The sequence below is a fragment of the Prosopis cineraria genome, unplaced genomic scaffold (assembly GCF_029017545.1).
Source record: "Prosopis cineraria cultivar Desert tree isolate PC_DT_omini unplaced genomic scaffold, ASM2901754v1 PC8, whole genome shotgun sequence".
NCBI lineage: Eukaryota > Viridiplantae > Streptophyta > Magnoliopsida > Fabales > Fabaceae > Prosopis > Prosopis cineraria.
Genome location: NW_026555339.1, coordinates 24345266 through 24367224, shown reverse-complemented (window position 1 = coordinate 24367224; position 21959 = coordinate 24345266). Strand labels below are relative to the sequence as shown.

Sequence of the window (21959 nt, the reverse complement as noted above, 5' to 3'; positions counted from 1 at the left end):
AGGATTGCTGTCCTCATTAAACAAGTTCATAGATACTTCTGCACCTTTGTTCACTTAAGTAGTGTTTTGGTTGAAGGGAAGAAGAGGGATTTTGTCTCCCTCTCCTTGTTTGGCTTTAAAATTTCTAGTTATTTTTTAAAAATTTCCCCTCCAAATTTTTTGGGGGGGGGGGGTCAGGTGGGAGAGGAGAGATAAAATTTGCCACACCCTAACCAATATATCCTCCATGGTAAGTTCAAAAAATGCACATATGTTTCTACAGTATTTAAACACTAACAAAATGAGGATAAAATTGTTCATATATAATTATGTTTCCTCTCCTCCCCTCCTAAATCAAACAAGGTAATATCAAATCTCCCCCCTCCCCTCTCCTTTAAAACCAAACACACCCTTAAAGATATTGGGTGTTCTTAGAGAAAAGTTGTTGGATATTTTTGCCTTTTAACCTTATAGGATAATCCAAATTTAAATATGTTTCCTAAAAGATATATTTACTTATTGATACATTTTTTAATTTTTAGTGTAAAATTAGTGGAAGAACTATAATTTAAAATCCTTTATTCCTCTTGAAAATCTTCTTCTAAATTTAGAAAATAAAAAATGCTTTGAACATATTTCTTACCCAGATTTATTAAATCAATCTTTCACTTTTCGAAGATAAGAAATTGTATTGATGTGGCGGTTTAGACGAATGATCTGATTTTATATTTTCTATATCAAATTTGATCTTGTCTTCATCTACCACCAGAGGAAGATGAATAATTTATTGTATATTATTAACAGAATTCAAATCCCATACTTATGATAGTTCTTAGGAACTTTGATCGAAATAACATTTGAAAAAAAATTACAAACTTAATGGTTTTTTTATTGATAATTCATGTGCAAGGTAGACTTGAAATTTTTCTGCATAAGTTTTAATAGCTAATTTTATTTAAAAATTTTAATTTTTCATGAAATTCAAAATTGTGATATGCCAGTTTTATCTGTAGAATAGAATGAGAATATATCATATCATATTTTTCATGGAAGTATAGATTAAGAATCCAACCTACCTAAATCGGAAACTGCCCTATCTAATCTAGTTTTATGCCCCTTTTTTGGGTAAAAATAATGAATTTACGTATGCATTTCTACTCATAACTTATTAAAATATTAATACTTAATATTTAATAATTTAAATAATATTATTATTTATAAATCTTCACACACAATTCACTAGTTAATTTTTAAAATTTATAAGTAAATATGTTTTAAACTAGTTAAGTTATAAATTAAACTAATGTGATAATTTATAAATATTTTCATGTGCCCAATTGTTTTAACTTATTTCACAAAAAAATATTTATTTATTGAAAAAATTTATGTTGTGAGTTTTTATTGTGTTGTTTAAGCTTTTAAAAATAATCACAATAAAAAAATATATTTTTTAATTATCAAAAAAATTAATCTTTTAGTCCTTCAATTTTTAATTCACTTGTAACCAAATTCCTCAACTATAACTCGCTGCGACTCAATTCTTCAACTATAACTCGTTGCGACTTAGTCCCTCAACTTTTGATTAACTTATAATTCGATCCTTATTTTTTTAATTTTCTTTAAAAATTTCCTTATCAAATAAGAGGGATAAAAGAAATGTTCAATATATTATTCTAGAATACGCTCCTCATGTTCTTTGATATGAGATCTAAGCTAACATTAAAAAAGAAATTTAACAAAAGTTGAGGGATTGAATTATAAGTGAGTCAACAGTTAAGGGATTAAGTTATAGGCGAGTCATAGTTGAAAGACTGAGTTGCAGCGAGTCATAATTGAGGGATTAAGTTATAAGTGAATTAAAAATTGAAGGACTAAAAAATTAATTTTTTCTTAATTATTTTAAGAAGCTACTTTGAGTAGCTCTTGAAAATAATGTAATATGATAGATGAGATAGAATATTTTAAAGAGGTAAGATATACAAAGATATCATAAAATTTTAAAATAATATAATAATAAATTATTTTTATAAAACAAAAATCAAGGAAGATATCATAAAATTTAAACATAACTGACTCATAATCACTTTTTATTATTATAATTAAACATAAAATAATATATTTTTTTTGTAAAATCTCTACGAAACAAATCTCTTTTTATAAAATCTTTAAATTATCTAAAAATTAATTATTTTTTAATTTTAAACAAACAGGCTCATATTAGCTTAAAAAAGGAATTAAATGAAACACTACTCAGCATCTTTCCAAAATTATAATTATCATAACTATCAAATTAAACTAGCATCAAAATAAATAAATAAATAAATAAATAAATGTACCACATATCACCAACGCTGGTAAAAAAAAAAAAAAAAAGTAACTCTATCAACTAAATATTTGTGGCGTCTTTTCATCATTCTCGCCTGACAACTACCATGCAAAGCTTGTTTTGAATATCTCTGAATGCCCAAACATCAATTATATCGTCCTTTTGGAGTTTGTCTTCAAAAACTATCTTATTCCAACCACCATTTAATACATATTGATAACTTATATTCTGACGATCATCTTCATTCTTATGCAAATCCCACTGCGCAAATGTTAGTGTGGTCTCAACAATGAGAGGATGATCAAGAGACGTTAATCCATTATCATCATCATTCTCTCTTAATGGTTTATGAATCACTGACACTTTGAAGTTTTCTCTATGCCTCAGGCTTGTAATCTCACTGTGTTCCAAGAACTCAAAACTCTCTATTTTGTTTAGAGGCATTGTGAGTCTACCATGATTTTTGCTTACATCTGAACTGTATAACTTCTTCTGGTAAACATGAATGATCTGGGTTGGCTGAAATCTGCTACATTTCTCATTGATTTTTTGTTTAAATTCATCTGGCAACAGTGGCACATTATTTGAACTATCTTCTTTGATCTTCTTCTTATTTGATAATTGATTTATCCATTCTTCAGTGGGAATCTCAAGATCATTCACTTTTCTTTTTGAACTATTATTATTGCTGTTATTGATCACTAGAGACTTTCTCATTGGTTTCTTCAAAGATAATTTCTTGGTGTTATTCTTTATTATTGGTTTGGCAATTTTTTCAATTGAGTCAGCCTCAACATTTGCTTTGCCCTTGTTTGACTTTTCATGATCAAGTTCCACAACAACTAATAAAGCTTCAATGAGAGTTGGATTTGGATTCAATTCCTTGCCTTCCAAATCTTCAAGAGTAAAGAATTCATTAGACATTCTCGCTTGAGTGGTAGAGGAGCACTTTTTCCTGTATAAATTTCAAAAAATAGTAATTAATTAATGCTCTGTTTCTAATCAATCACAATTTAAGGTAATGTTGAATTATAAGAATAAATTATACACTATAGGAATAGAATGCGTTACATATTAAAAATAATCAAAACATTTCCTTAAATAAATTTAAAGAATAACAATAAGTTTATGGTTTAAATATTATTTTTCCTCCTAAACTTTTTTCTGGAGAGTGTTGAGCATATTGTACAAAAAGGTGATACAATATTCTCCCTAAACAATTTTTTTTTAAGAGCAAAATTACTCTTATGTCAAAAACTTGTCATCTTTTTTGTTATTTATTAATGTGGAATAGTTGTGAGGTCTACATATAGTGACAGCAAGATATTCTAACTTATTTTAATCATTGATCTTATATGGGTCAAAAGGGGTTGGAAGTGCAATAGTAGTGGCAGAAACCAAGCTTTATTTTAGCTACAAAAAAGACAGTAAAGTGGCTTAGAATGTTTTTTTGTCATTATATGTGGGCCCTACAATTATTTCACATTAACAGATAATGGAAAAGATGACAAGTTTCTAACAAAAGGACTATTTTGCTTCTAAAAAAATGTTTAGAAGAAAAAATAATCTTTAATCAAGAATTTATTTCTATCTATGTGAGAGAAGCATGTTCTTCATTATATTAGCATGAGATAGAACAAGTGAAAATATTATGTTTGATGTTTGGATTTTTCATATTACACATTAGAAAAGATATCATTAAAAGGAATATTATATTGTTCAGGAAGCAAATTAATGAATATAAGTAAAATGGTAGCTAAGTTAATTACTCTTCATTTATTATTCAATCTACAAATTAATATTATTTTACAAAACAAAGCACAATTTAATTTCTAATTAAACATAATTTAAGATAATGTTGTATTATAAGCATAAACAATTCGATACACTATTGACAATACAATGTAATATATGCTAAAAAAATCAAAACATATCCTAAAACATAAATAATAGAAATAAATTTGTTCAGTACATGTGATAGAAGCATGGTATTCATAATATTGGTACGGGAAAAATATATTGTGTGTAATATTTGGATTTTTCAAATTACCTAAGAATAAATAAATATTGTTAAAAGTATTACTCGTCTGGAGGTAGAAAAATCTTAAGTAAAAATTTATTGGTTGAGCCTACAAATTATACGAAAACTCAAATTACAAAAAAAAAAAGAAAAAACAAGCGACATATTTTTGTGAAGCTACACCTATCACGAAATTAAAATACCACAAATTGAAACCTTCAACTTAACAAATTAATAAAAAAAACAAACGAATAAAGAAAAGTCCAAGCTTGTTTGATTCTATTTTTCAGTTTTTCAGAATATTTTTTAATTTTTTAATTTTTAAGATAGATACTAAAAAAACACATTTTCAAACAATTTTTTTTTTTTCTTGTTTTCTAAAAAAACTGATTTGAAAACAGGGCATTAATAGGGCCTTACAACTTTCATAAAGAAAAAAAATGTGTGACAATTATAAGCAAAGTCTAAATAAAAAATTAATTGTTTGTTGTTAAAATAAGATTAATTCATGAAAAAAATGTTATTCACAGACAAGAATTAATATAAAATTGATTGTTATTAAAATAAAAATAAAGACTTGTTTTCTTTTAAATGGTAATTTGTTATTGATCCTTGTCTGTGAATAACATTCTTCAACGATTTTTAAGTGTGATTTTCCAAAAAAAAAAATCAATTTGTCAAAATTGAGTATGAAGGCTTCATCAAAATAAATTGTTCCATAGGTTAGAATAATGATTCAAGAAGTATCAAACAATTATTGAAGATGAAAGAGAAATAAGAGAAGAATTAATAGCAGAAGACACACAAAATTTAATGTAGAAACATATAATATATACAATCTAAACATTATAAGAAAATTAATATGAAAAATCTAATACGTTTTAGAACATGACGATGCTGATCAATACTTACAAAAAAAAAAAAAGTGTGTGATAATACGTCGAGGTGAGATAGAAATTCTAATATAAATTAGGACCACATATTTGGAAACAGTAAACAATTGAGTTTTAAAGAAATTAAATAAAACTTTAATTATGTGAATAAATACAAAAGGGGAAAAAAAATTTGAAAGAGTACCTGCTTAAGAGGTTTAGAGACGACCTTGCTCAAATGCTTGAGTAGAGAAAAAATGTTTGTGAGTGACTGAAGTGCTGAATGAAAGATTATGAGAATAAATAGAAATATTTAAATAAGTTTAAATTGAAATAAGATAATATGGAATAATTATCCTTTTTCAAATAAGACACAGATGAATATTTTAAAGACTTAAACTAATAGTAATATTATATCTCGTTATATGTATTTCAGATCAAATAGGAAAAGAATGGTGTCATATTAAACAATTATTAATGTTAAAATAAATTGTATTTATTTTTCTAAGTATCGGCTAATCTAATTCTATTTTTTGTTTCAAAAAGATATGATAGAGTATGGTTAATTAAGTATATCTAAGCCATTTCGACCGGAAATTAAAAAAAAAAAAAGGTGGGTACATCTAAGCCAAACCCAAAATATTTAAAATTAGATTAAAGTCCGACTAATTTTTTATCTGTAGATGGTTTACATATACTGATATACCTTTTAAAAAAAATAAATATACTCTCTCCGGTCCTATTTATAAGTCATTTCTATCAACCTTATCAATACCAATACAATAAAAGTACAAGGAATAAAAATAAGTAAAATTCCAAACATGCCCCTATATAACAAATCTAAAAAGTAATGTCCTGTTACTTTTTCTCTCTCATGAAGGATAATTTTGGAAATACCTCTCAAATATTACCTAAAAAGACGCATCATGACTTATAAATGGGACCAAATACACCTTCTAAAATGGGACTTATAAATGGGATCGGAGGGAGTACCTTTTAAAAAATAAAGCTATGTATCTCGTGAAAAAAGTTATAAGAAATCAAATATAAAATACATCTTTCACCATTTAAAAATAATTAGAATAAAAATATATAACATCACCAACGTCAAATTTATTTTTTTAGATATAAAAAATTTAGAGGATTGAAAAATAAAAGTTGAAAAATCTTCTTATGAAAATTGAAAAACAAAAGAATTTTTTAACATGAGTTTTTGTATTTTAAAAAATGCTTAAAAATATTTTGAAGAGATTTAAGTTTAGAAGGGACAAAGAACGCTATAATTTTCACAAAAGAAAAAAAAAACTGATGTACTTTTAAGAGGCATGTTCATTTTTAATTCCGTTATAAAGGTTTTTTTTATAAAAATATTTTTTAACAGAGTGATTCAAGAATAATTAAGGATAAAAGAACACATTGGCCCTAAAGTATAAATCACTTTTAAAAATAGTGTGATATGATCCTACCATTAACAAAAGTTCACTTTCACAGTTAGTTGATTAAAAAATAAAAAAAAATTTAAAAATTATAAAAAAAGATAAAAAAAACTATGGTAAAAGACCCAAAAGTTACATGTAATAATCTGAAAAATTATAAAAAAGGACTAATAAAATTTTATTTGTCATTTTTATAATTTTTGATATCATTTTCTATTAGTCAACTAACTGTTAAAATTAATTTTTGTTAATAGTGAGATTTAAATTATATTATTTTCAAAAATTGAAAATGAACATCACGCCAAAATAATAAGTTTAAGGCCTCAGGTATTTCCAGACCTATAATTTTGAGGCCAATTAATTTGCTCTTTTACCCAATAATAAAACAAATAAAGAAGAAAAAAATAGTATATAACACATGAGATTTAACGTAGAAAACATCTAATAAACAAAATCTCAACTTGTATATATATTAAAAAAAGTACATGACACCTAAGACCGCTAAAGATTTTTCTTTTTTTTTACCATTATGATGCTTATTATTTGAATATAAAAGGAAGGGCGAAAAAAATAATAATAATCAAAGAGTACATACCTTCTTCGAAAATCAGAGATGACTTCACTTCAATACTTTTCCTAAAGAATGAATGCTCTTGACATAAATGACTGAAGGGTTGAGGAAGTTTTTAGAATAAATAGAAAGATTTAAATAAGTTTGAATTGAAATAGGATAATATGTGATCATTAATAATTATCCTTTTTCAACTAGGACACAAATTAATATCTTATCTTCCACTAATAATATTCATCTCAATATATTTATTAATGATCAAATAGGAACAGGATGGGGTCATTTTAAACAAAATAACACAATTATTCATGTTAAATTGATCATATTATTTAAAGTAGATCGTATTTATTGATTTATGTTGGTCAGAAATTTATTTATTCTAAACATAGGCGAATCAAATTTTAAATTTGTTGTCAAAAAGATATGGTAAAGTTTGGTTAACAATGTATATCTTGGACAAACCAAAAAAATTTAAAATTAGATTAAAATGTGACTTTTTCCCCCCTTTAGTGACATGTGTTAAACAAGTAATAAAAAATATAAAATATATATTTCACAAATTAAAAAATAAAATAAAATAAGATTATATGATCTGTTAATATTTATAGGTTAAAATACATGCAATGCCCTTGAACTTTAGGTCATTGACATATAACCCCCTCAACTTTAAAAATGTAAAACTGAAACCCTGAACTTTTTAGTATTAAAACAACTGTTGAATCTAATGGAAAGTGCCACCTCAGATTGAATAAAACCACTTAGGCAAATGACATGGAATTTTCAATACTGTGACAACTGTAGTCGACCCGTTTCACTCTAACCTTGTCAACGTGCTTGCGGAAATTTCGCGTGAAAACAGAGTATCTACAACAGTTTTTAGAGATTATGATTTTTTTCATATCAATTTCAATCAAAATTATTTTCTTAACAAAAAATGTATAACATATTTCAAGACAGTTTATGTGGAAATCGTCCTTACTAAAGTTGTTAAACTCATAAATTTAAGTAAATTCATGATAGAAATGTAAACTTATATCATAAACTCAAGTTATAAACTCATAAGAGTTTATCTTTGTTAACAATTAACTATTAAAATATTACCATAATTTAATTTAAATATATTAAAAATATAAATCTTTGAAATTAAACCCATCTATATTGATAGATTATCACATATAAAACATAAAAATGTTAAAATACGAGAACTTAATTTTGCTATTTTTATTTTTTATTAATATTAATTTTTGCATTTTAAGTTTTTTTTTTCTTAAATTAGGTCCTATAACTTTTATAAATTGAGTTCTTTATAATATATATTTAACTCGCTTAACTCAAAAAAGAATTGATCAGCTTAACAAGTTTAACTAAATTTATATTTAATTTGAGTTTATGAATTAATTGACACGATTTTATAACTTAGAAATGTAAAAACAGTAAACTCAACAGCAAACTTATGAGTTTAACTGAATTTGTACTAATTTAAATTTATGAGTGAGTTGATATGATTTTATAAGTTAAAAATATAAAATATTAAATTTAAAAAGTCACAACTATATTCTTCATACAACATTTCTCTCCAGGTTTTATCTCTAAAATCTACTTGGCACAAGAGCATAGGTGAACGTACACTCTTACTGCCCTTGTATTTTTACGGCTTCAAATGTTATTATGAATATTAACGTGCAATCTGTGTGTTGAAACACAAAGTAGACTTGAAATTTGCAAAGTCTTGTCTTCTAGTCAAACCAAAGATATAACAAAATGAAATAAGTACTACTCTGTATCAACTTTCAGAGTTGAGAATACTTCATGGCCAGGAGGCCTTTTCACTGTTACAGGAAGCCAGCATCATTGATTAGCTTTTGGTTTCGTGCTTTTCTTTTGCATATTTTTGTTTGTTTCATAAGTGTTTTAGTTTTCCTGTTATGAAAAAAAGAATTAAGTATAAACTAATGAAAATATTAAGTTTAAAATTACGCCAATATGCTTTTCAATGTTAATGTGCTTTTATCGTTAAAGTGACTTTGAGGTTCATCATCATGACTTATATGTTTTGGGACTTTTATCATTACAAAAAATTTAAAAAAAATTAGTCATTTGATCCTTGTAATTTTGACTTAATTATAACTCAGTTTTTAAATTTTGACTCGTTATAATTCAGTTCCTAAAGTTTTAACTCAATTATAAATCAGTCCTTGAACTTTGACTCTTATAATTTAGTCTCTCAAGTTTCAACCTCTTAAATATTGGTCCCCATATTTTAAAAAATAAAATTATAAAGGTTAAAAATATTTTAAAACTTATTTATAATATTTTAAATTATTAAACCCTTTTAATATTTATAAATATTATAAATATTAAAAGTTTAAATATTTATAATATTAAATATTAATATTATAATTTATAATATTTATAAATATTAAAAAGGTTTAATAATTTAAAATATTATAAATAAGTTTTAAAATATTTTAATCTTTATAATTTTATTTTTTAAATATAGAGACCAATATTTAAGAGGTTAAAACTTTAGGGACTAAATTGCAAGAAACAAAATTCAAAGACTAATTTACAATTGAGTCAAAATTTTAAGGATTGAGTTATAACAAGTTAAAGTTTAGAGATTGAGTTACAACTAAGTCAAAACTATAAAGACTAAATGATTAATTTTTCCTAAATTTTTTATAATTTATGACAGCCATTTAAAATGCCCACAATAAGCTTGGAGGTTCATCATGGAGGGAAATTTATTCGTATGCCACATTTGGTCTATCTGGGAGGGGATGTTGCAGTTTATGAAGATTATGATACAGACTTACTCAACTATTTTGAGATAACACATTTACTAGAAAGTCTGGGAAATGAAAACTTCTCTAATATTTGGTATAAGTTTGGAGATGAAGACATGGCAAAAATTCTTCCCCTTAGAGAAGATAATGATATAATGAAAATATTTATGAAATTGAAATCCAACCAATACAAAGTTCTGGAAATATTCGTTGAGAACATCAAGATTCAAGAGGAGCAAAGGGTTCACAATGAGGAAAGTGAAGCACAAGAAGATCAAAGGGTGGAGAAAGAGTTTGACATATTAGAGGCTGATATGATTGGATATGAATTTCCTGACAGTGACGTTGACCAGCCAGATTTATTCTTTGAAAATACTATCTATTTTGCTGGACCAAGTGAACTGCATGCAAACAATGACATGTTTGATCCCATGAAACTTATTGATTATGGGTCAAATTGGAATGGAGAGGCACATTCAGACTATGATGATAGTGATGAATTGGTGAGCTTTAAAGGATTAGATGATATAGTGATGAATTGGTAAGCTTTAATGGATTAGATGATGAACAATGTCAAGAAAATAGAAAGTGATCTCTTGCTGAGTTTAATAAGAAGACAGACTTTAAGAGACTATTGATCTTCAAGTTGGTATGAGGTTTTCTAACCTCAAAGTATACAGGCAAGCTTTGAAGCAATATGCCATTGAAAATGGTGTTGAATTCATATACATAAAAAATGAAGCATCACGAATTAGGGTGAAGTGCAAGTATAATTGTGGATGGGTCATGCTTGCGTTGAGGACTCATAATGAAGATGCATTTCAAATCAAGTCATTTCATGGAAAAGAGCACAATTGTGGTTGGGTGAGAGAGAATAAGTAGGTAAATGTAGCTTGGTTGTCTGACAAGTATATTGCACACATTAGATACCAACCAAATTGGAATGCAATGGCCTTTGCCAACCAGGTGCAAATGGATCATAATGTCAAAACTTCAAAATCCAAAGCATATCAAGCAAAAACGAAGGGCATTTGAGGTGCTTCAGGGTCAGGATGCAAAGCAATTTGTGAAAATATTTGCTTATTGTGGAGCAATCATGAAATTCAATTGGGGAAGCAATATAATGGTCAAGGAACAGGGATCTCAATTTAAGAGATTACATGTATGCCTTGGTGCTTGTAAAGAAGGGTTTGTAACGGCATGTTGGCCAATCATTTGTGTAGATGGTTGTTTTTTAAAAGGAAGCTTTGGAGGGCACCTTCTATCAGCAATTGGGAAAGATGCAAATGAAAACATGTATCCCATTGCATACGCTATTGTTGAATTAGAGTGCAAGGATAGTTGGAATTGGTTCTTAACATTGTTATTTGAGGACATTGGTTCTTGCCAAGACAAGGGATGGATCGTGATGTCAGATATGCAAAAAGTAAATTAAATTTATCATAAGAGTATTTTTCATTTTAATTGAGTTTTTAAAGACATTAAACAATACTATTTTTGCAGGGGCTACAAGAGGTGCTCAAGGCAATAGAATGTGAGCATAGATTTTGCATTAGACATTTATATGCCAACTTTAAGTTGAACTTGATGCTAATGCTGCTAATTGGCTAGACAAGTATAACCCAGGCTATGGAGTGAGCATACTTTTAAAGGAAAGGCCAAGTGTGACATTGTTCAAAATAATATTGCAGAGACATTCAACTCCTTCATATTGGTTGCAAGGGACAAGCCAATAATCACTATATGCAAGATAATTAGAAGGATGTTAATGCAAAGAATGGTTACAAAAAAAGAGTGCATGGAGCGTTACTAAGGCACAATATGTCCTTGAATTATAGGAAAGCTTCATAAATCAAAGAATGAGTCCAAGAATTATATTTGCTACATGACAGGTGATGGGAGGTTTGAGGTGGAAAGCCCATGGAAAAGAGAGGAGGTAGATCTTAACTCAATATTTTGTACAATGTATGGGATTTGAGTGGTATACCATGTGGACATGCTGTAGTTGCTATTTATCGAATGACGCAAGTACCCAAAGATTATGTTGCAAACTATTATAGTAAGGAGTCCTTTATGAAAACTTATGCATTGACCATAAGTCCGGTTCCTAGTGAAGAGCATTGGCCAATATCTACAATTAAATCATTGCAACCACAACATATAATAAGGCTCCTGGTAGACCCAAAAAAGCTAGAAAGAGAGCTCCAGATGAACTACAAAACCATCCAAGATAAGCAAGAAGGGGGCAACAACGAAGTGTGGTAATTGTGGAGTAATGGGTCATAATGCACGAGGTTGTAAGAATCCTATTAATCCTAACAAAAAGGTGTATAGGAAGAAGAAAAAGAGTGCTCCACGTGAACTTAATCAGATCGAAGACATCCCTACAGTTTGTTTTCTTTTATGTTCACTTTATGATTTTTTATTTATTTTGAGCTACAATATTATATGCAAAGTAATGGGTATTTTCTTGTCATACATGTAGGCCAGCCAACCCCTGCCTACCCAAGTCTCTCAGCAAAATGCAAATAAATAAATAGAATGAGGTACTTTTTTGTTTAATACTGAATTCTCCATTATGCATATATGAATCGGTTTTGTTCACCTTAGCAGGTTGTTTACAAATATACAAAACTTGAACAAGGCTTATCTACTTATCTTGTAACCTGTATATCCACTTTATTTAGTGACATGTTCACATCATGCATTTACACTTTTAATTCATATTTTGCTTCTAATTAAACTGATATCTATAAATTTGAATATTGCAGGTAAGGACATAAAAAAAAAAATCTATTTCTATAAATCAGATTTGGTGACAACATTTGAAATTGAAATTGGGATGGTTACAAGCTGAAAACTTGAAGTTGACAAAAGTCAAAGAATTATTTTCATTATTGTTATTTGGTTCTCTTTCATTTGAACATTGTTCCAATATCCATGCACTTTATGCAGTCAATGCAAAACTAAAGAAGTTATCCTTGTATTGTGACTTGTTTTAAGTTTCAAGTTGGTTATTATGATATAAATTCTTTTAGTTGTTCAAGCCACAACATTATAGCTATTAAAAAGCAAAATCAACAGAATGAATACAAATGTTAGAAATAGACCAAATCATAGCCAAAAGGAACTTTTATTTCAACTCAATCAATGTTCTCATCACAATAAACTGATAAATCAGCAGTTTAATATAATTACATGTCTATGATAAGATACACCAGATTTATCATTCTCAAGCACTTGTAAATAGTTGCTTTTCTATTTTACCAACACTTGTAAATAGTGGCCTGGAGGTTGGTTCAACTTCAAAGAACATTAGCATTGCTCTAAGTGAATCTAGCCACAAGATTGGCACATTAATTAATTTGCATCCCTATAGTTTCGTAAGCTGGAAGCTTCCCTTATAATCTCTGCATAAGAATTGAAGACACTTGAGCTTTATAAATTGGGTGCTTCCAAAGAGATTTTCTGCCAAAACCTAGAACTTTAAACATGCATATCTCCATTAAAATTTTGCAAGAAATATAATAGATTAAAAGGATAAAAATTAAGTAAAATAATTGAACTTTTTTTAAAAAATAAAAATATCAAAGTATCATTGAAAAGGGGAAAATTATAAAGCACGAGCAAAAAAGAAAAAAGAAAAACAGAGAGTGCCATGAACTAAAAGCAAAGGAATATAAAAAACAAGAAGCTGAAGAGAAAGATTAATATATATATATATATATATATATTAGCCTATGCCTTCTCCTGTTAATTTCAAAGGATGGTTGCTAGGTGGGGATATTCATCATAATGACATTCACGAAGACGCTACTCTAATTTGTGTTTCTACTCTACTTCGAGGCTTTAAGAGTCATGGAGGGAAGAAAATGGAAGGGGCTTGGGTTCAATGTAAGCATGAAGTTGAAAGATCTCACGCATAAAAGGTAGTGAAGATGGAAACCATGCCAAAAACCTGAACACATGAAGAAACCCCAAGGAACAAGGTTGAAGATGCCATCAAAGTAAGGAGAGAAATCGAACTTGAGCAGAGGAATAGCTATGAAGTAATTAGACGATAGTACAGAAAAAAGAAATTGGGGATTCTGGTGACCAAATGACAAAATCACCCTCTTTTAATTTAGTATAAAATGAAATATTCAAACTTCCATGTCATTTGCTGATGTGTTCTATTTCATAAGTTTGAGGTGTCATTTTCTGTTAAATTTAACAGCTATTTTGACGGTAAAAAGTTGATGAACAAAATTTAAAAGTTCAAGGTGTTATTTTTATAGTTTTAGACTTCAAGGGGCTATATGCAATTGATCTAAATTTAAGAGGAATTATATATATATATATATATATTAGCCATATTTATAATTTAAAATGCCATTGTATGTTATGATACATCCCACCAGTTTTATTTATATAACGATTTTAGAAGTAAATAAATTAAACATAAAATTTACCATCTACAAACAAATGAATGTTTATGATATTATAGACTATCTATATTCACAATGACACAAATCAAGGATTATTCCCTGAATTTAAAATTATATAAAAAATTATTTATTTGGTCTTTATAGTTTTATCAAGTTTGTAATTCAATTTTTATATTTTAACTCTTTAAGACTCAATCTTTATATTTTTCTCACGTATTTCTATCCCTCTTGAAAAATCATGTCATTTCATATTAATTCGATGGATGGAAATAATTGAGAAAAGTATAAGCATTGAAATTAGAACTAATAATTTAGGTTAAATCCAAATAAGCTTAAAAAATTTAAGGCAGAGCTTTGTAAAATCAATTTTTTTGATATTTATTTTTTAAAATTCCCTTGTTTTAAAAAAGAAAGAAAAAAAAAAAGGCTTGGGTTGCCATCTTTCTCTTCATCTTCCCCCTTCTCATCTTCCTCTCAAGTGCTGGATTTCCTTGAGTTCGACGAGACATAAAATAAAATAAAAAAAAAATTTTTTAAGAGAATTATTTACAAATAAAGATTAATAACAAGTCATCATTTAAAAAAAATAAATATCTATTATTATTTTAATAACAAATAATTTTATATTAATTTTTGTCTACGAATAATTGTCTTAAGAGGCCCTTAAATGTGATTCTTTTAAATAAAAATTAGGAAGAATTACAGTTAACTTTTAAAATATTAAATTAATGACAATTAAATCTTCAATAAAATTTTTTACAAAATAAATAATAAATATCAATTTAAATAATTATAAATATAAATTTTTATTACATTATATTTAATACTTAAATAATTATTTACAATTAAAATATTTAGATTCATAATTATCTGATTCAATTATTTTTAATTAATTTTTTAAAAATATTTGTTAGGCACTTACCTGTCATTAATTCAGAGTTTTTCAACCAAACTGTCAAGTTCTCTAAAAGTTATGTCTTGTTTATTCATTGTCTACCTCGGGTGCTGCGCGATCGTGAGATCCGAAGCCTCCGTCGCTCATCTCAGCAATGGCGAGGTAGTCTTCTCCCTTCATCGAAGGTGAGTGTCGGTGATTGGCGAGCCGAGACAAAACCCAGTAACGCAAAGCTTCCAAGACCAGATGTTTGCTATCGACGCCTGGTAACAGTGAGGCAAGGCTGACAGCTAGCAATGGCAAGAGAAACTAACGCTTCCATGCCTGAACCAGAGCAAGCTTTCTCCGTTGTTAGAATCTGTCTTCTACGGCGATAGAACCAGAGTGAGATTTGGGTTTCTAAATTACGGAAATCTTGTTTATAGATTTTATTTCTGGAGTCATGGATTATGACTTTTGACTTGCTGCGTGTTGAGGGTGGTTCAGGGTGGATTGTTGGTGGTTCAGGTAGTTTTTTTTCCCCCTATCTTGGTTCATGAGAAGAAGAAGGAAAGATGAAGAAGATGGAAACTGAAACTTTTTTTTTTAAGTACGGATATTTTAGTAAATGCATATCAAAACTTATTTATCATGAATGCTTTTGTGACTTGAGAATTATTTTTACATTTTGTGTGACTTCACCGAAATTAGAATCTCTCTGTGGGATTTTAGTGTGATTTTTTAAAAAAAAATTTGAGTCTTCTACATTATTTAAGTATTCAAAAAATATAGTTTATATTTTTAAAGTAATTTTATGGAATGTGTGAAATAAAATTAATTAGTTTTAAAGTAAAAATTAAATTAAAATTAAATTAAATTAAAAAATATTGATAATTCAAGTATTTATATGAGCCTTAATAAACTTGAAGCCTAAAGAAATTTGGATTGAGTTTTGTTATTCAAACTTTTTCATAAGTTTTAGGTTAGCTCAAATAAACTTGAGCTTAGCCTGAATATACCTAATTCTTTTGAATTACCTGCTCTAACTGAGACATGATGAGTTAAAGTATAATGGCTAACAAACTCAATGAAATTATAAGAATTAAATACTTAATTTTTCTTAAAAATTATTATTATCGCTTTTATAACTTGCATTAAAATACACTCAATTTTATGAGACTTAAAGATTGTCACTTTTTCTAAAATACTGAAAAATAAAAAATTATTTTTTATGTTTATTTTATCACATACTGTCTAGCCCTTATATTTGTAGGTTTTAGGCTAAAATACTTTTAATCTCTAATTTTATATAAGATTTTAATTTTAATTTTAATTTTGTAAAGTATATTTTCAATCCTTTAACTCTACTATTAAAAATTTTAAATAATTATTTTTTGTGTCAATCATTATTGTTTTAAAAAAATTAAACTTAAAATGTCAATATTTGAAAATGTTTTATTAATATTTAAAAGTTTAATGTAAAATTTTTTTTATAATGAAACTAATGATATTAAAGTTAAATGAATGAAAAGATATTATATAACAATTAAGACCTAAATAAAAATTTATATAAATTTAAAGACTAAATGTATATTTTAGTCTTTTTCTTTTTTAAATCTATGGTTGTATTATTGTATATCTTAATCACTTTAAAAGTAATAGCATGAATTTTATCTAAATTCACTCCTTGCTTTTCCTTTGATTTGCATTTGAGTCAGGAGAATGACATTTAAAGCCTTTCAAGAAAATTTATCGCAATAAAAACCTATTAGTTTTACGTAGGTTATTATCTTATAAAAATACATATATGTTATTGTTAAAAGATGAACTTTAAATTTTTAAATTTTTTAAGAAATTCTAACAAAAAATATAAATTAAAGTTCAGTTTTTAATAATAACATATATATATATATATATATATATGTTTTTACAAAATAATATTTAATATAAAATTGATGAGCTCTTATTACAATAAATTTTCTTAAAATGGCTTTAAATTTCATTCACACTTTAAGTCAAGTAACTAGCATGGTTATACGTGAAAGGAGTGGATGGCAAGGTGAAATCATTATACTGAATATTCAATGCTCAAAGGTTGAATCGTGTAGCCATTGCTAAATGTTGTCAGGACGATTTTCTCCATACGATTTAAATTGGGTATTGCAAATTCAAATTTTAATGAAATCATATAAAAATATTTTCTTGTTGGTCAAAATCGCGCATCCATCCTCTTATTCAAATGTCCCTCCCCCGCCTCTTCCAATTCATCTTTTTACTTTTTCATATTCCAATGTTGTCTCTATTCAAACTTTTAAAGTCTTCTTCTTTTTTCTTCTTTTTTTTTTTCGATTTCTCTGTTTGCTTTTCTTTCTCACCCCAATCTCGGACCCAAGCAATTTTCTTATTCAAGATGTTATTATCATCTCCAACAATTTGAAGTAAGAGGTGATTTTACTTGATAAGGATGCTTTCTTCTGATTCAAATAGGTTTCATTTTCGTGTTTTCATGTGTGTATCCCTATTATTTCTTTTTCCCTTTTTAATTTTTATGCAATTGTTAAGTATAGTATAAAGAAAAGAATATTAATAAGGAAAAGATAAACTTTTATTAAACATCGACAAATGACAATAAGAATAAATCCAACTAGGATGATTTATAAAAAAATATAACCTATCTTAAAGGTGAACAAACCCTAACTAATGGGAATTCTTTTTCTTAGGACGACCAACACCATTGTTGACATGAAGGAGGGTAATTTGTCTATGGAATGTGGTGTTAGAAAAATTCACTTTAACGTGTATAAGGATTAAAGGATTACTTCCTTCTTGGTTTGAATGCCATTGATCTTGTAGTTGATAATGTTTGTGAAACACATGAACTTGCTTTGGTTTCCCATGATAATTCCTTTCTTTCTACATCTTCATTATCATGTTCTTGTTTGGAAAATTATACATGTCATAATTGCTTAAAGATTGATTCCCTTTTTATTTGACATGTATCATGCTTCTTCTCATGACTTGGTTGATGATTATGAACTTGATAGTTCCCTACTTGCTTTGTCTAATGCTTGTAATGTTCTTGACTTAATTGAGCACGAGAAAGGTTTTTTGTCTCTCTCAATGGGTATTAATGGGGTTGAGGCCAAAACACCCCAAGAATTGAATGTGAAGCATGCCAACAAGGGAGAGGCATAGACCTTGAAGCAAAATTCTGAATATTTTCTTCTTCAACCCGTGGCAAATATTGAAATATTCGAGGACAAGTCTCATAAAGGGGACGCTGTGGATCTTAAGGAAGAAAAGGAGATAGAGGTTGTGAGCTTGTTGAAGAAGAAAAAGGCTAAGAATGCAAGGTAATGTGCTTGCAAAGCCCAGAAAAGTGTTGGATGATGAAAACAAGGAGAACCATGCAAAACAAAGCAATCCACCTCTCAAGCATTAAAGGCTAAAAATTGTAAGGGCTTAAAGTTGAAGAAATGTGTGCCATCAAATGTGGAACCTCCTACATTAGATTTGAAGCCTCTTCCATCCAATTTAAAGTATGTTTACTTGCTTAAAAATGAGAAGCTTCTGGTAATAATATCTAACTCCTTAACTCCTAGTGAAAAGAATGCCTTGTTAGATGTTTTGAGAAAGAATACGCATGCCATAGATTGGACACTTACTGATATTCCTAGTATTGATCCTTGCACTTGCACACACAAAATGTTTATTGAGGAAGGTGCCAAACCTCTAAGGCAACTCCAAAGAAGATTAAAACCTTTGATTTTGGATGTTGTAAAGAAAGAGGTTACTAAATTGTTAAGTGCAAGTGTCATATATCTTTTTTCAAATAGTGAATGAGTTTCTCCTATTCAAATGGTCCCTGAGAAGGGAGGTATAATTGTTGTGAAAAATGATAAGGGTGAGATTGTTCCAACTCATGTTCAAAGTAGTTGACGTGTATGTATTGACTATAGGCGTTTAAATGATGTCACAGGAAAGGATAATTTTCCTTTACTCTTTCTTGATCAAATACCTAAATGTCTTGCATGCAAGTCACATTAATTGTTTATTGGATGGATTTTCTAGTTACCTTCAAATACCTATCTCACATGAGGATCAAGAGAAAACCATATTTACTTGCCCATGTAGAACATTTGTTTATCGTAGGATGCCATTCAGTCTTTGCAATGCTCTTACAAGAGTTTGATCTAAAGATAAGAGATGAGAGTGGCTCACAAAATCAAGTGGCCAACCACCTATCCAGGCTCCCACACATTCAAAATAAATTGGCAAACTCTAACCCACCTCATGATACTTTTTTGGATGAGTAATTGCTTGCACTCTCTACTAAGTTGCCATGTTCTGCTCAGTTAACAAATTACATTACTTGTGGTGTGGTCCGTTCTCACTTTTCATATTTCAAGGGGAGAAACTTAGAGGGAATCTCAGTTTTATGTTTGGGAAGATCTCTACACGTGAAAAATTTATAGTGATAAAGTCAGTAGGAAATGTGTTAATGATATTGATTTTTCTTCCATTATTGACTTGTGTCATTTACATATTTATGGTGGATATTTTATTGTTAATAGAATGGCTAGGAAGATTTTTGAATGTGGATTGTATTGACCTAACTTGTTTAAAGATGCATATATGACTATTGCAAGTCTTGTTTAAATTGCCAAAAGGTGGAAAGTTGGGAGAAATAGCATGAAATGCCACGAAACCCTATCTTCATTTGTGAGATATTTAATGTTTGGAATATTAATTTTGTGGGACCCTTTCTTTCTTTTAGTTTTAATTACATATTACTTGCAGTGGATTATGTGTCTAAATAGATTGAGGCTATGGCTATAAAGACATGTGATGCTAAAGTTGTTTTAAAATTTCTCAAGTTTAATATCTTTTTTAGGTAAGGTGTTTTTAAGAGCTCATATTAGTAATTGAAGCTCACACGTTTGTAACGAGTTAATGAAGAAGCTCTTTGCTAAAGATGGAGTTAAGCATAAGATCTCTACAGCTTACCATCAACAAACCAATGGACAAGTGAAGGTAGGTAATAGGGAAATGAAAGCTATCTTATCCAATGTCGTACACACTAATAGAAAGAAATGGGGCATCCATCTTGAAGATTGATAATTCATATAATTTACTCACTTTTATCTCTCTTATATTAGCTTTTTAATACTTGTTTTGATATAATTTGAGATAAATGAGTAATATTCGTGGTAAAAGGGTAAAAAAATATTTATAGGAAATTTTTTGAGATTTATTGCATATTTTTTCAGATTTTATTGAATATTATTTGTTATTCCATAAAATTCATTTTCTATTGAGTTTATTATTATTATTATTATTATTTTTGTAGGTGGTTGGTTATATGGAGAAGAGAAGAAGAAATTTCCTATTTTATCCTTCGTTCTTAGTTGGTTTTTTCTAATTTTACTTTCTCATTTATTTTCAACCCTTTTTTTTTGGTTTTCTATTTTTTTAAAAAAATAATTGATTTCCTTTTATTTGCCAAAATCACATGATACCAATCTTGATACAGACAAAAACATCTTTAGGTTGTTTTTTTTCTTGTTTTCAAAATACATTATACCTAATTATTGAAAACTATAGTCACCTTGATCAATCATTATCATAAGCCACCACTATTAACTATTAATGGCTATCATTATCAATCAATTTTTTAAGTTTAAAACTATTTTTAAATTAACACAATTAAACATATTTTTTATTTTTTTAAATCATTTTATTATTGGTTTTTATTTTGTTTCCAATCAGTTTTTTTCAGCTCTCTCCTCCGTCTTTAGGTCTCGCCTTCTTCATGATCTCTTTCGTCTCATCTGCTCGATTGATATTTTTTTATTTTGGTCTCACCATCTCTGTCACTCCTTGAATCTCTCACACACAGAATCACTCATCATCGTCTCATCATCTCCTATCTCTCTCTCTCTCTCTCTCGCATCTCTTATTCCTCCATCAATGGCTAAACCATTTTGCACCTTTGGAGCTAGAATTGATGCTGTGATGAGGTGCAGCTAGGAGCTTCTTGAATCCTAGGGGATTGATGAATTGAAAATTGAATTCATGGACTTCAATGGCTAAGGATTTGTAGACTCTAGTTCCTCTTGATTTTTTTTTTACTTACAATTTTTCTTTTCATAGTTAAATTAGTAAAGTTGTAATGTTGCACTCAAGGTGTTTAATTAAATGCTTTTGTCATTTTAATTGAGGATACTTGTTATTGAATTGATTGGTTGCTAGGATTGTTACTTAATTTTTAATTTCAATGGTAAATGTATAATTGTGATGAATTATTGAGTGTTCTTGGCATTAGCAATTATATAGTTACATTGTGAGGCCTTGATAAGTTCTAATTGAGATTAATTTGAAATTAATTCTTGGTTAGGTTGGTTAGGCATTGTTTTAGGCATTGCTCTAAGGCAATTAATTAACCAATAACACATTGAGAGCTTAATGATGCTAATTTAGTTCATTACATGAGTACTAATGGTTAGGCTTGCATGTGTGACTTTGTTATCTATGTTTGGGATAGTCTTGAACTACACTTGGCCAATGAGAGTATTTCCTTAGCAATTTAATTGTTGAATGAGGATTTTTTCACCATCATACTCCTAAGGATCACTTTCGTTCATTGTTGAAAACACATTTTCATTTGT

At 28.1% G+C, this 21959-nt stretch overlaps 1 protein-coding gene across 1 annotated transcript; it reads right to left on the bottom strand.

Annotated features, from left to right (window-relative positions):
• Positions 1-2389: 2389 nt before the first annotated feature.
• Positions 2390-3229, bottom strand: LOC129317495 (uncharacterized). The gene has a single exon (XM_054961813.1). It carries the CDS (start codon positions 3227-3229, stop codon positions 2390-2392), a length of 840 nt encoding a protein of 279 aa, XP_054817788.1.
• Positions 3230-21959: the final 18730 nt, after the last annotated feature.

What these genes read in the sequence shown, in the direction of transcription:
- LOC129317495 (XM_054961813.1), bottom strand. Translation starts at nt 3,229, where the DNA reads ATGTCTAATGAATTCTTTACTCTTGAAGATTTGGAAGGCAAGGAATTG.